Source organism: Sinocyclocheilus anshuiensis, unplaced genomic scaffold, assembly GCF_001515605.1.
Source record: "Sinocyclocheilus anshuiensis isolate Anshui unplaced genomic scaffold, SAMN03320099.WGS_v1.1 scaffold508, whole genome shotgun sequence".
Classification (NCBI taxonomy): Eukaryota; Metazoa; Chordata; class Actinopteri; order Cypriniformes; family Cyprinidae; genus Sinocyclocheilus; species Sinocyclocheilus anshuiensis.
In genome coordinates, this window is record NW_015555744.1 from 422,778 (window position 1) to 438,004 (window position 15,227).

The 15,227-nt window shown below is 36.2% G+C and overlaps 1 protein-coding gene across 4 annotated transcripts in view; it reads right to left on the bottom strand.

The window, feature by feature from the left end:
• The window catches only part of LOC107673419 (major facilitator superfamily domain-containing protein 3-like), a 51,138-nt gene that overhangs the window by 15,626 nt on the left and 20,285 nt on the right, over window positions 1–15,227 (bottom strand). For 3 of the 4 annotated variants that reach the window (XM_016467007.1, XM_016467006.1, XM_016467005.1), the window contains exon 6: window positions 11,050–11,355. The exons of the other annotated variant lie outside the window; for it this stretch is intronic. In XM_016467007.1, the coding sequence (XP_016322493.1) occupies window positions 11,152–11,355 (204 nt within the window). In that variant the 3' untranslated portion in view covers window positions 11,050–11,151. Of the gene's footprint in view, window positions 1–11,049; window positions 11,356–15,227 lie in introns of those variants that run through there. 4 annotated transcript variants of the gene reach the window in all.

A 15,227-nucleotide genomic window follows, 5' to 3' on the forward strand; every position in this document is an offset into this window, starting at 1 on the left:
TACTAATGGACCAGGCAACCAGTCCAAGCATTGCCACACACTTGTTGTTTATTTGGCATCTCTTCAGCCAACAGTCCACGCTACAGTTAGTGCTCTTTAAACTAACACTTTACACAAATACAGAGCAATTAGGGCCCTAATGAGAGTGGGTAGATTGGGGAGGGAGTGTTGGTGAAGGGATGGAGGTGAAGGGAGGACAGAGAGACAGAAATCTCTAGATGCACTTTTTCTCTCATTACCAGACAAAAGGGCTGTCTTATTCAACACCAATAGCCCATTGCGTCATAATGATGCTCGCATGACGAGTCACTGGTACTCAAACACTTTACGGGGTGCTAATGCGCTTTCATATTTCTCACAGTTACCTGGAGTCAAGTGAAAGTCAACTTTCATCAGAAACAGCGTGGAATTTTGGGGAAAATCTGTGGAATGGATTTAAACATGGCAAAATTATGTAAACAGAGCTGAGATTATTATTACAGCTAAAGTAAAAATTAGCCAAAGTATTTAATTAATAAACATGTACAGGGCAGGGCATGTGTAAAACACTGAACTGTTAATGAATGGAGGTCCACTTGACCCTTAAACTGTTACTTACCCTACCTTAGCAGCTGCTGCCATCTATTTATTTATTTATATTGATTTATTGATATTTATTTATTTAAAGAAATTTATGTTTTTTTCAGTGACAGTAAAGACATTTATAAATATTACAAAATATTTCTATTTCAAATAAATGGGTAACACTTTAGTATAGGGACCTATTCTCACTATTAACTAGTTGCTTATTAGCATGCCTATTATTAACATACTGGCTGTTTATTAGTATTTATAAAGCACATATGGTCATCTGCATGACCATATTCTACATCCCTAATCCCACTACCCAATACCTAAACTTAACAACTACCTTACTAACTATTAATAAGCAGTAAATTAGGAGTATATTGAGGCAAAATTGTAGCTAATGGTTTGCTACTAGCAAGAATTGGAGCTTAAAGGTGTGACCAATAAATGTTGTTCTTTTGAACTTTCATCAAAGAATTCTGAAAAACAATCATGGTTCCTACAAAAAATATTAAGCAGCACAATGTTTTCAACGTCGGTAACAATAAGAAATTTCTTAAATTCTGAAAATTCAGCTTTTCCATCACAAGAATAAATTATGTTTTAAAATATATTAATATAGAAAACAATTATTTTAAATGGTAAACATATCTCACAATAATATTGTTATTAAATTAATGCCTTGGTAAGCATAAGAGTCGTCTTTCAAAAACATCCAAAAACCTTACCGAACCCAAATTTTTGAATGGTAGTGCAATTTAACATTGTCTTGGAATAAAAACAGTTTATAAACCTGCTTGGTCACAGTTCATTCCAGCCCACGTGAGAACATCATGATATCAATTTTTACCACTTCATCAGCACGTTATACCGAAATTCACACAATTCACAAAAATCTCTAGGACATTTTGATGGGATGTTCTCTTAGCAACAGTAACCAAGGACGACGGAGCTTAGCAAAGGGTCAGTTCTGTAAAAATCTGCAAGCAATGATTCCATGTGGGCCTGCTGACTACCCATAACACCACCCAAATCTGTGACACTTTCTCACATGGAGAGATCACACAGATGACCAAAGACTGACCACACAATCCAATGTTTGAATTTCACGACTGGCCTTTTCTCGTGGGTTTCTGTTGGGTCCAGTGATGCAGTTGAGTGATTCTCGTTTATAGTTTTGGCAGGCTATTCATTGGCATTGGGAGCAGGAATGCACCCTCTCTTAACGAGCAGGTCACAGAAAACCCACTGATTAGCCCAATTAAGGCTCCTTCCCATCACTGAGGAGCGCCACTGTCCAACTCAGTTTAGGCAGGACGTTTCTTCAATACCAATCCCTATCACATTCAACATGGCAATTAAATTAATAATATGGTCAAATCGTTTTATTTTACTTGGTATCGTTCAGCTGGAACTTTAGTTAGTTATTCAGTAAGAAGTACTAGCAAACAAAACAAACAGTAAACACATTTCAGAAACGTATTAGATGCATATAGAGAGAGAAATGTTTCTCTCCTCATCTGGGTGAGTGGACATGGTTTGTCATTTCACACAGACCTCCACTCCTCACACCTCCAGTAACAGTGAGACAGTTCTCTGTGTTCTTGCTGCCTGACTGTATCAGTGAGACAGCACTGCCAGAGATCTGAGCTACTTCACAATTTAAGCCATGCTTTGCCCAATAATGTTTCAACGTGAGGAAGCAAAGCCCTGTGTAAGCCTAGTCTTAACCTGTATTGGATGAGCCTAAAAAAATTAATTACAATAATAATAATAATTAATGTAAAAAATTAAAAAGAAGTAAAATAAAATGCAAAGAAATAAATACCGGCTGCGTCATAAAAGTGGTCTGCGATATTCAAAGACCTTTGAAGCCATATGATATAGAATGGGCTAAAATGAAAGTCATTATTCATTCAAATATCTCATTGACATGTTTACAAGAGTTGGAGGATACAAGAAAAAATTATTTTTCTAAGTGGTAAACAAAAAAAGAAAATACAATTTCAGTCTTTCTATTTCAAAATTTCATGTTTAATTTAATGTAACTGGCAATTTATTTGTGAAATATACTAGCACATTCTGGGTGAAAATGGTTTCATACAATTAGGTGTATGACTTGGAACATAGTGCATGAGTATTTGCCAGACTATTTGTATATATTATGCAAATTTTGCATCCTTTCTGATGCTTGAAAACCCCCCATTACTTGTAACTGCAAGGAAAAAGAAGTCAAAATTTGTCCTTTCTTGCTCCACAGAAGAAAGAAAATCATATTTCTTTAGAACAACACAAGGATGAGTAAGTGATTGTCATTAAAGAGTGAACTGTCCCTTTAAGGGACATTAACTGTCAAGGTCTCTTGTGACCCTCAAATTTTTATCTTCATACTTAGTATGCAGATGACAAGATACAACACAAACATCTTCATGAATATACAATCATACATTTTTAAGTATGGAACAAATCAGAATTCATAAATCCGGTACTGAAGGATAAGTCATGGCGCGATGTTTTGATTTATCATCGCCTTTTGACTTTGGAGGGAATTATGCCAATGAAATAAAACCAGCGACTTTGGCAAGGCCATCCCATAATCACTGAGACACAGCTCATGATTCCTCCATCTCATCATTCTAACACGTCTGTGGATCAGTATCCAATTATATCCCAGGATGCACTGACATCTCCACATTCATTGGTATGTCCTTTGGGTCATCACTTTAGAAAGTCAACCACAGCATTCCTCTCACATACCCACTATCTGGCTGTTAAAGAAACAGACAATGAGGTCCATTTATGTCTTCAGAAAAGGGCAGTGTAGCAGGAAAAATGATGTTAGAAAGATCAATCGCTTTATAGAAATCTCTGAATAAACAATTTCTAAATACTATTTTAAACCTGCAGTAATCTATACGCAGCGATTTATGACAGAAGATAAAATTCAGGCCATTCATTGATTCAGTTCTCAATAATACAGGTTTAAATGACACAATATAAAGACTAATTGGGCTGTATTGTCAAACAGGTAATCCCTAACCTTTTCGACAGGTGTTATTGTGAGATTAGAAGAAACTTGAGCAGCTTTAGCCCACTAGCAGAGCAATCACTACAGCCCATTGGAAAACCACATTCTCTGTGTCACAACACTGAATATGACCACAGATTACATTACTTTAAGGGATAGTTTAACCAAAAATGAAAATGTATCATTCATCATTTACTGTACTCATTGTTATTCAAAACCTATATGAATTTCGGTAACACTTTACTTAAAGTCTTTATGTATAATGCATTATAAGTCGTTTTAATGCATTTATTATTATAATGCACCTTATAATGCATTGTACAATCTCATGAATAATTGTAACCACAGTTAAAACACTTATCAATTCATTGTCACACTATGCATTTTAAATTGGGTTATAATTTACGACAAGATATAATGTATTACAATGCACATCATGAATAATTATAATGCATTATACCCTTTAATATCCCTTTATAATGCATTAAACATAAAGGCTTTAAATAAAGTGTTACCTGAATTTCTTCCTCATGTGGTACACAAAAGTGAACCGGTTCAGTTCGACGTGAATAAACTGAAAAGATTAGACTTAAAAGAATGATTTGTTCTCAAATTGGACATCGCTACTTGTTATGAGCTTGGGCAAATATCAAGATTTGTAGTAAATGACAACTTTAGCACATAAAGTTACTGTTTGGATTAAAATACAGCACTTTAGCTGTATTGAGTACTCTGAAAAATAAGTTTTGGCACGGTTTGGCTTGAAAGCTTCAGTACCTATTCACTATAAACGAAGAAAATAAAATAAAATAAATATTTTCACTAAAATTAACAACAATTAAATCTCTCAAATTTCTGTTAAATGTCACATCTAGTTTGCAGCAGTTACTTTTAATGAACACACTATTGAAAAGCACCCTTTGGCCTGTCATTTCCCGAGCAGCAATGCCACAATGGCCGGCCCGACGAAGCGAACAGAAATAGTATTTTGAATCACGCTGCCGTGGTCCGATGAACATCCCCGCTCCACACTCTGAGCAAAGAATGCGCAGTGATGTCACCGGGAGGCAGGGGTAAGTGAGAGACGCTGTGATTTAGGGACAGGACATGGCGGAGGGAGGGAGGGAGCAGTGAGGGGGAAAGAGAGGGGGGTGAGATGGGGACGAGAGAGGTCTGCGGGCTTCTGCTGCCACCGCCGTAATGGCCCAAACGAGGTGGAGGGGAAAGCAGTGGAGTGAAGCCAGGGGTGAGGCGGTGGTGACTCTGCTTCAACGCCATATGAGCTGGCAGCTTGTCACAACCCAAGCCATAACACAAACGCAGACACAGACACATTCCCATTATCCTACACATCAGATCAGACCTGCTTCTGCAGCCCCTTCACGTTACCAGCACAAGTGCGATAAACACATCAGAATCGACCAGCATTCCTTGTCCACACCAAGCGCCGTCATCAGGCCAATGATAATCAGTTACATGCTCTCGAAAATGCTTGTTATAGCAATATTCATCATCATTGACATTATCTTCTCTTACAATCAATGAAGCTTCTGAAACTGTCCATCAGTCCATCCATCCTTCTTATAAACCTTAAAGTCAACATTCATCGTTTGTCTAGACCAACTTTGCACTTTCAGTTAAAATTATAGTTATATACATTAGTATGAATTTCAATTCATTTTAATTATATTTCAAGGTTAATATATTAACATTCAAATAGCTGTTCCACATTTTTTTTGATATCTCAATTCAAATTCATGAATGGCAAATTTTGAAACTTTTGAGTTTTGAATGGAGCACAACCCTGGTTGACAGACTGAGTCTTTATGCATGTATTTCCCTTGTCTTTCCTATGAATATTTATGCAGATTAAAGTCAGGTTGGTAAAAATAGCTGAATGTGATTATTGTGTGGGAACAAAAAAATCTCTCCTTTTACCAGGGAAATGAGATGAGTCTGAAGTGATTATTTCATATTTTTAAGCACATACATATTTAAACCACATTTGAAGGATAATTTGAAATATCGGTTATATACAAATGACAAACCATTTCAAGAAAACAACAGTCTGAGACGGTGAAATGATTGTAACTGGTGTACCAAACCAATCTGTTTAAGTCACTGAAGCTTTTTCTAGTCAAATGAGCAAGCTACATAGCGAACATAGTGCAGTTTTTCACTTAATTCTCAGGCTTTTGGACCACGCTGTACTGTATCATTCTGTTAGCAGTGAAGAAATATTTTGGGAATTCAGTACAGCTGATCTGTCTCATGTACTGAACAGCGACAACATGACCTTTAGGTCATCTCAAGCTTACCCATCTCTCTTCATCACAAACAAATAACAACACCTTTTCTACAATGTTGGCACACAAATGCAAGTGTTCTACCCCCTAAATAATAGACCGCATTATGTAAATTATATCTGAACAGTTCTGAGAGGGGTTATCAAATTCAGTCAGAAATATTCCAGAACATGCGCACAGACTTTTGACAGCGCGTGAAGAGTTTGCAAAGGCAGAGGAGAAAGAGGAGGAGAAGAGGAGGAGGATGATGAATAAAAAACGAAACAAAGAGAGAGGGCAATGTGTGGAAAGCAGATCTGATCTGGCGACATGTATATATTTCGCATTCGGCAAACAAACAAAAGGCCGGTAAATAGCAGGAGAGGAAATGCGTGGTTATCCGATGCCGCCGCTCTGCGCTCAGTCCGCACCTCCCGGCTAGGGTTTCCCTGGCAGACAAAGAGCCACCAGCGCATTCTGCCGGCCTGCCCATAAAAAGCTGCGCTGAAAAAGCCAACACCTCTTCCCTTTGGGGGCTCCACAAAACACTTTTGTTAGTCGATATTAAAACATGTTGCAATATCAGCTCTTGTCTCACAAAGGAAACTTTATCACACGCATGATGAGGTTGCTAGTTGGCTGGTTTTTAATATAGGGACTAAGCACATCACTGTGGGAGAGGGCTGGTCAGTTTGTGACTGTATGGTTAGTTAGAGTTAACTTAGAAGAAGCTCAGCTGTAACGAGACTGTTAAAGGAACCGTTCACCCAAAAATAAAATTCTGTTATTATTTGCTCACCCTCATGGTGTTCCAAACCTGTACAGCTTATTTTCTTCTTTGGAACACAGAAGGTATTTTAAAAGTCAGTGGGGTTCAAACAACATTGGACCTCACTGATTTTCATAGTGTGGACAAAAACCCTGCGAGAATGAATGATTGAATGAATGAATCAATCAATAAATAAATCAATCTTTTGTTTTCCACAGAAGAAAAAATGTCTCACAGGTGTGGAAAGACATGAGGGTGAGTAAATGATAATGGCATTTTAATTTAACACATCTTAAGTCACAAGCAGCGTTAGTATAGTTAACTAAAATAAAATTTAAAAAAAGTAAAAATTATTTGAAACAAAGTCAAACGATTAATCGCATCCAAAATAAAAGCGTTTTTGTTTACATAATATGTGTGTATATTTATTATGTACATATAAATACAAACACATGCATGTATATATTTAAGAAAAATATGTTATGTTTATATATTAAATATATTTATATATAATATAAAATATAAGAATATAAATATATAAAATATAAATGTATATACATGCAAATATTTTCAAAATATATACCGTATGTGTGTATTTATATATACATAATAAATATACACAGTACACATACATATATAATGTAAACAAAAACGTTTATTTTGGATGCGATTAATTGCGATTAATCATTTGACAGCACTAATATATAGTATATATGGATATATGGATACTATATGGATCCAGAAGGGTCATGTTTCAAGTTTCAAAAAACACTGTGCAAGGTTTGGATGAGACATGCAAAGACAGGCTGAAACAGAAAGCCGCAGAATGGTCTCTGGACTCACTCACTCAGCTGGACAACTCCTCCCAATTTCTCGGACCCAGTCGGGGGTCTGTCTCCAATCGACACCACGAGACAAACTGTCCCTTTACTTCTCACTCTACACTGTGTCCTTTCTTCTCTTCTCAGCTTATTTCCCAAAGACCTGAGGCTCTAATGCTTCTTTCTGCTCCCAGAAAATGGAAACTCAATGCCTGGGAAAAGCACAAGAAACAACTTGAGGTCTGTTTCATGTCATACCTATTGTTTGTTGCTATTAGGTAAGACAAGTCAATTTACTACGTACAGCTTTGCTACCTTAAAAACAGTTGATAGCCACATTCAGCTTTCTGTAGACGTGAATCCTGGCCACATTTCATGCTCAAAGCTAACTGGAGGTTAATTGGCTATTTGACTGTGGTCTAAGGAGAAAACAGCAAAAAACACTCCGTATGCAGATAACAGCTAAAGAAACAGTAAGCAGTATTCAGTGAAATAATTGATACTTCTTTTTGTACAAACAGAAATTCTGACCATAATCAGGTACAGATGGATTCAGCAGACATTTTACATCTATTTTCACAAGTATTTTCTCAGAATGGACCCTTTTCACATTTATAGGGTTCTCAGAAGCAGAAGTGGTTGTAGTTGGGCAAACTTCATTAGTGGTGAATGGAAACTACAACAACTTATTTTTAGCATATAGCAAAAAAAAAAAAAAAACGTATATTTTGCAAAATAGCCATGAATGATAGCATTCTATGACTTTACAAAAGAGGGAAAAAATATCAAGAGATTACATTGGTCAAAGGAAACAAAGACACTAAGTTAGCTGTCACTCCCTCAGCCATTGTATTAGAAAAACTCGCACAGCAGCATTAACAATTTTTCTGTAATTTAATGCCACGGTAATACAACACAAAGTAGGCCTATAGTGTTCTAAATGTGCATTACATTCATCCATCCATCTATCCGTCTATCTAGCTATCTGTCTATCTATCTATCCATCCATCCATCCATCCATCCGTCTATCCATCTAATATAACACAAAGTATAGTGTTCTAAATGTGCATTACATTCATCCATCCGTCTATCTAGCTATCCATCTATCCGTCTATCTATCTATCTATCTATCTAGCTATCCATCTATCCGTCTATCTATGTATCTATCTATCCATCCATCCATCTATCCGTCTATCCATCTATCTAATTTGTGGGCCCAGATCTTCCATCACAATGTACTTCATACTGTAGCAAACAGCAGCCCATATCTGGCTCTGGATCTTATAAAAATGTATACTTAAATCTGTATTTCTGAATCTACTTTTGACGACTCTGCAAAAACCCACTGTAGCTCATATTTGAAACATACACACTCTCTGTTTAACCAGTTTTTGGTCTCTCGTGGTTTTGTGAAAGTGGAGTGCGAAGAAGACGTTCCCTTCCTTTCTTCCTTGTTTTTTCTCCGGCTAAACCACCCAGGAAATAATGTCACAGTGAAAGGGTGAAGTGCAGGTCTATTCATGAATTACGCAAGGATTCCTAATCCCTCTGACATATCGGGAAGAATCATCTCTCTGTCATGGTGAGGGAGAGTATACAGTGTCATGGTATAAGCTGCGGATACAGTTCAGTCCCATCAACAGCATACAATTCTACAGCTATTGTGTCATCTTATGGGGAAAGTCTCCAGGCTCCATCTGGGGGAAATACTTGAGTTGTTAGATCCAGAGGTCTGTGTATAAAACATAAATTTACACAAGACAATATTGGATTTTCTAAAGACTAAGGGTAAGTGGTATGGCCCAGAATCTCTTAATAACACAGACTAATGGCTTTGAATTCTTGTCTGATAAACTCATAAAAGCGCAGACACTCTGGGTTCAGTAATAGCTTTTATTTTTGAGTCTCCTTTAGTCCAAGCTAAAATGACAAAAATGGCTTGTTTGGTAAGGGCTTTGCTTATCAGAGGATTTAATGACAAAATAACCATCAATTGCCCATAGCTTTTCCACTTTTTTCATAAAGTGTTACGAGTTTGTAACCATTTTTAAAATGTAGCATTTAATTGAGACTGTCCGTTTCTATTTCTCCAAGAAAACAAACACAAAAAAGAAGATTAGATAGACTATACTATTGTACTATACTATAGTGTATTATATTTAAATATTGTTCTGCTTTCAACAGGAATGGAAAACATGTACTGTAACTGCGCTATATACATGTATAGCTGCAGTTTCATTTGATTATTTTTTTTTGCAACTGAAATTGAATTCCCCTCCAAAACTTAATCCCACACGTATGCCTACATAGTCTCAACAATAGCTCCACATGTTTTGGCTTTGCAGTAAATCTTTAAAATAATAATAAGGCAATTTAAAGGTTTTTTTCATGTGCGAGAAGCAAAGTTGTATGTTATAACCATGAATAATTTTGTGTTATTGCATAGGAAATGCAGACAACTCATACAAAAACATAAACATTTCAAACAATCATGTATCGGCTCAAAAAAATGAGCTTGATGAGTTTAACTGTTACAATGTACAGTATTTAAAATCATTAAAGGGGTCATATCATACTTTTTCAAATCATTTTTTCCCTGAGGTCCACTTACAATGTTCGTCACGTTTTCTGCATCGAAACAGTCCTAATTAAGTTTGTCATGACCATTTTCGGCCCTTGATTTTTGCTGCTGTGCCTTTAAGACGTTCAGACACCATCTTGATATCACATTTGCTGCTGGGCCAATTTTCCCTAACATTTCCTAATAATCCTAGGAAGGATAAGGATTTTCAGGTGCTCCACAACCAGGAACAGCACAAGGTTTTTAACTAATTTCACTCTTTTCATTGATTCTTTTGGAGTTAAGCAATATTTTTGGATCAAGTCGCTGAACACCAAATAGGAGTCGATGTATAATACTGTAAAAAGGTACAGTGCTTTTTCATCATACACTTAACTTATATTTAACGCAATATGAATATTCAGTAATATGACCCCTTTAATTTAAGTATTGCATTGAGAATACAAAAATGCACTCCACTAAGCATAGTACCATAATTCAATGTTCATACTGCTCCCAGTGTGTTGCTGATTGGTCAATAAGCTGATGGAATTGTATCTAAGGTGTCAGAGGGCATCAGATTAAAAACTAAAGGCATTTCTAAGGCATGCGAATGCATGCTGTATATAATGAAATGTGTAAATGACTAGGGTGATTACCTAAACCAAACTTGACTAGATCCTGATATAGATCTTTTATAACCAGTAAAATTGTATAGAATACAGTTGTCATTGTCCGTTATATCAAACGTAATAGATTAACCACATTTTGCTATTTAAATGATTAACTGCTGTCCTTCAGGCAGACTAGATGACATGTGCACAGTGTTGCCATAGCTCAGTCCGCTTGCCATTCAGGATGACTTGTTGTTGAAAAGCAAGTACCTTTAAAGCTAGTTTACTGTAGAGGTGCAATGTAGCTGTTAAGAGGTACTGGATTTCGGTGAGAGTGCTTGTGTGGCTCTTGTCACATCAATGCTGGTGGAGTTATAAATAAATACAAATAAAAACAACATATTCATTTCACTGGCTATTTGGTCACCAGTATCTTATGTGAAACATAAGATTCGACTTCCCTCTCTCTCACCCAGACATACACTCTCTCTCATAGGCTAACTCTGGTCACTGTGGCTGCTCTTTGGGTTGCTCCTTCAGGACGCCAGTCTCTGTGGCTCTCCACACATGCAGGGCACTGCTGGAGGTGAGGAAGAGGAAGAGGATGAAGGCTACGGGAAAGCCCACAGTGTCCACCATACCTCCAGCCAGGGCACTAAAACTCAGTTTCCCAAGGACCTCCAGTGTGGCCAGAAAACTGTAGTGGGTGGCCTGAACGTAGACAGAGAGAGAGAGAGGGAAATACAGAAAGTCATTTAGCATTAACTTTTGACAATTTGTGGGATTTTCTCAAGAACAATGAAAAAGGGACAGTAAATTATAAAGGAAGAAAGGGAAATGTGTTTTGCCGTAAGGCTAGATTCAGATGTTATCCGTGTGTGAAACAAGCCATTCATTCACTGATTTATGAAATATTTTCAAATCCTGCAAAGGTTCTGCGTTTAATTATGCAAGTGATCTTTATATTAGGATGCACTCATTTTAAAAATCTGCCCAAAACCCCAATATTTTTCATGCTATGGCTGATAAAGAACTCAACTCATATTACAATTCCATAGTATTTTGCTTAAATAATTTAAAAAGAAAATGTTAAAAAAATCATTCATGTTAAATAATACAAGCAAATGTAGACATCACAACATAATAATGTTACATTTTGTTAAACTTAAACTAAAACTCTTATAAATCTTTTTCACTGACTGAAATAAATAAAAAAAATAATAAAACAATTTGATGAAAAACTTCAAAATGTAAAAATAATGCCTTAGTAACTTAACGTAAACTAAAATGTAATTATTTAGAATTATAAATGAAATATATCAAAGCTAAATACAAATACATGAACTTTAAGTAAGCATTAGAGGATATAAAAATAGGGAAAATGATCAAGCACAATAAAATATGCTAATTAAATTCAAATAAACATACAAAATTACAAGCTACAAATTTCCCTAATATTGTCCGATAACCAATATACACTGTGCTTCCCTAATTTAAATATCATTGCCCTTTTTGTCTTCATAGGACAGAACAATCAGAGATAGTAAAGGAAACAATAGAGAGAAGAACATAGGATCAGAAAAAAAATCAAACTCAGGTTGATGCCATAAGTGACGTGAGCATGCATACAACTGAAATGTTTGCTTTTGACCTTTCACATGTGTTACTTTTCAAAGCAACTGATGACTTTTTAACATGATTCTTATTTATCAATTTTTAACTTTGCCTCACATCAAAACAATTCCAACAGGAGGATCAAAGAGCAGTCTGAATCGCTCTCTCCTGTCTGGACGCCAGAGACTGTCTCCATACTCTTAGCACACAAGTTGGGAAAGCAAAGCCAAGTCCATTCCTTCACATGGCCCCAGCACTAAAGTTAAGTGAAGTACCTTTATTCCTACAAACTTGTTTAAGGTGTTCAGTTTCTCCCTCCAGGGCCTTTTCACAACATTCACAGTATCGGTTTTCAGTCGGCTAAAACCACCTTAAAACAAACACACACAAACACACACACAAGCTGCTCTCGCTACGTTATATATGTCATATGAACATTTGATTTAACCTACAGTTTATAATCCTCCTCCTGGTTATTTTCCTCAGAATGTGAATCTGAAGTTTTTAATTGCTTAGAGACTGAGGGAAAACATACACTTCTCTTATTGTTTAATGAGTTTCGTTAGCGCCATTAATTCAGCATGTATTGAGCTGATGGAGTGACAAATAGCTGGGAGAGCAGTGAAAGATCACATGCAAGCAGCGCAGGCCCATTTAAGCAGGACAATACAATCATGTCAAAGATGAACGAGGGGATGAAACGAGAGAACATGGGAGGGGAGAGATATCTATGAACAGTGAGAACTACAGTTTATCATCTAGGGGACAGGTAGATAAACAAATAGAATGAATGAACAAATGAACTAACAAGGAGAGAAATTAGGCAACACAAGATTAGTGGGGCAAAATAGGGAGCTGATTGTTGAGAAGAATAGAGCTGGTATGGATGGACTGTTTAATGATAGACAGATAAGATGTCTTTACACGGTAAAAGTGACACAGAAGCAGCAGCTGATGTAAGATACACACCTAATGCACCTTGCATAAGGTTTGTTTCGCAAACTATATACATTACAAGAAGCACAAATGCAAAATGCATCTGCTGCTTTATTCCCATGCACTTACAAAACACAAGACATTGATTAGGCTACTTCAAACATTTGTACTGTAAGTCATCTTTGTTTATACAGTAGATTTGCAGCATGGAAGTCATAAACACTGTATCTGTATAAACAGTTGTATAATTCTCAGATATTATTGTAAATATTAAAAACTTTTTTTTTTTAAGGAAAAGAATAACATTAAAATAACAATTCCTAAATAACTATATATATACAGTGGGTACAGAAAGTATTCAGACCCCCTTAAATTTTTCACTCTTTGTTATATTGCAGCCATTTGCTAAAATCATTTAAGTTAATTTTTTTTCCTCATTAATGTACACACAGCACCCCATATTGACAGAAAAACACAGAATCGTTGACATTTTTGCAGATTTATTAAAAAAGAAAAACTGAAATATCACATGGTCCTAAGTATTCAGACCCTTTGCTCAGTATTTAGTAGAAGCACCCTTTTGATCTAATACAGCCACATGCACTGTGAGCTGTAAGGTCTTATATAGACAGGTGTGTGGCTTTCCTAATCAAGTCCAATCAGTATAATCAAACACAGCTGGACTCAAATGAAGGTGTAGAACCATCTCAAGGACGATCAGAAGAAATGGACAGCACCTGAGTTAAATATATGAGTGTCACAGCAAAGGGTCTGAATACTTAGGACCATGTGATATTTCAGTTTTTCTTTTTTAATAAATCTGCAAAAATGTCAAGAATTCTGTGTTTTTCTGTCAATATGGGGTGCTGTGTGTACATTAATGAGGAAAAAAAATTAACTTAAATGATTTTAGCAAATGGCTGCAATATAACAGAGTGAAAAATTTAAGGGGGTCTGAATACTTTCCGTACCCACTGTAAATAACTATTTCTGACAGAATTTTTCATTAAAAAAATTAAATAAATAAAATGCATAATTTTCTGGTGCTGGCCTGACTGGCCACCAGATTTTTTATTTGTTTTTTATTTTTTGGAAAGAAATTATGTTATTTTACAAGGATGCATGAAGTTGAAAAAAAAAGGTGTTTAAAACCAGAGGTCCCCAACCACCGGGTCGCGACCCACTACCGGGCCGTGGAAGAATTGCTACTGGGTCGCAAGAACGTTCTGGGAAAAATGTGTATAGATATGAGAAACTGTTATTTATTTATGTTAATGATTGTTCTAATTATTCTGTTTTTTTTTTGTATGCGATTGATATGGAGTAGCAATTTGACAATTTCATGTTAAATAAGAAAATCAAAGATTGCTCTGATCTGTCACATATTAGGAGTTAAACTGATCGCAGTTGATCCGTAATACGTACGGATGAGACCCCACCGTTCGGCACGCACGTGATTCGCAGATTAATTTGCCAATTTACACATACAAGCAATTTTAAACCACAAGAAGAAGAAACGAAAGAGAGCTCAATTCGTTACTCACACGCAGTTCTCGCACACAATCAAAGCGCGCACAAGAGACATGTTTCAGACGGTTTCAGACTGCGTGGAAATACCGTGTTGCGTATCACTGTAAAAAAAAATCGGTGACATTTACGGTAAAATACCGGCAGCTGTGGTTGCCAGAACTTCACCGTAAAAAATATGGTAGCAACATTTTAGGTTTTACAGACTTAACTCCAATTCACAATAAAATACCGTATTTCATTAACTGATGTAATGTTAAAAAATCAACATATTGAAGTACGAATATCCGTTTTGAACCATTGTAATGCACTGATAACCACCAAAAACTGGTGGTGATGAGAAAGTCACATGATGTACCAACGCTCATCACAAACAGCTTTTCTACGAGCTGAGGAGGACAATACTTATATATAGAAAGCACAGTGTCATTTACACAAACACTAAACCCCATCATGGTGACACACATGATACTGAAATAATGCAATAAACATTCATTTAACAACAT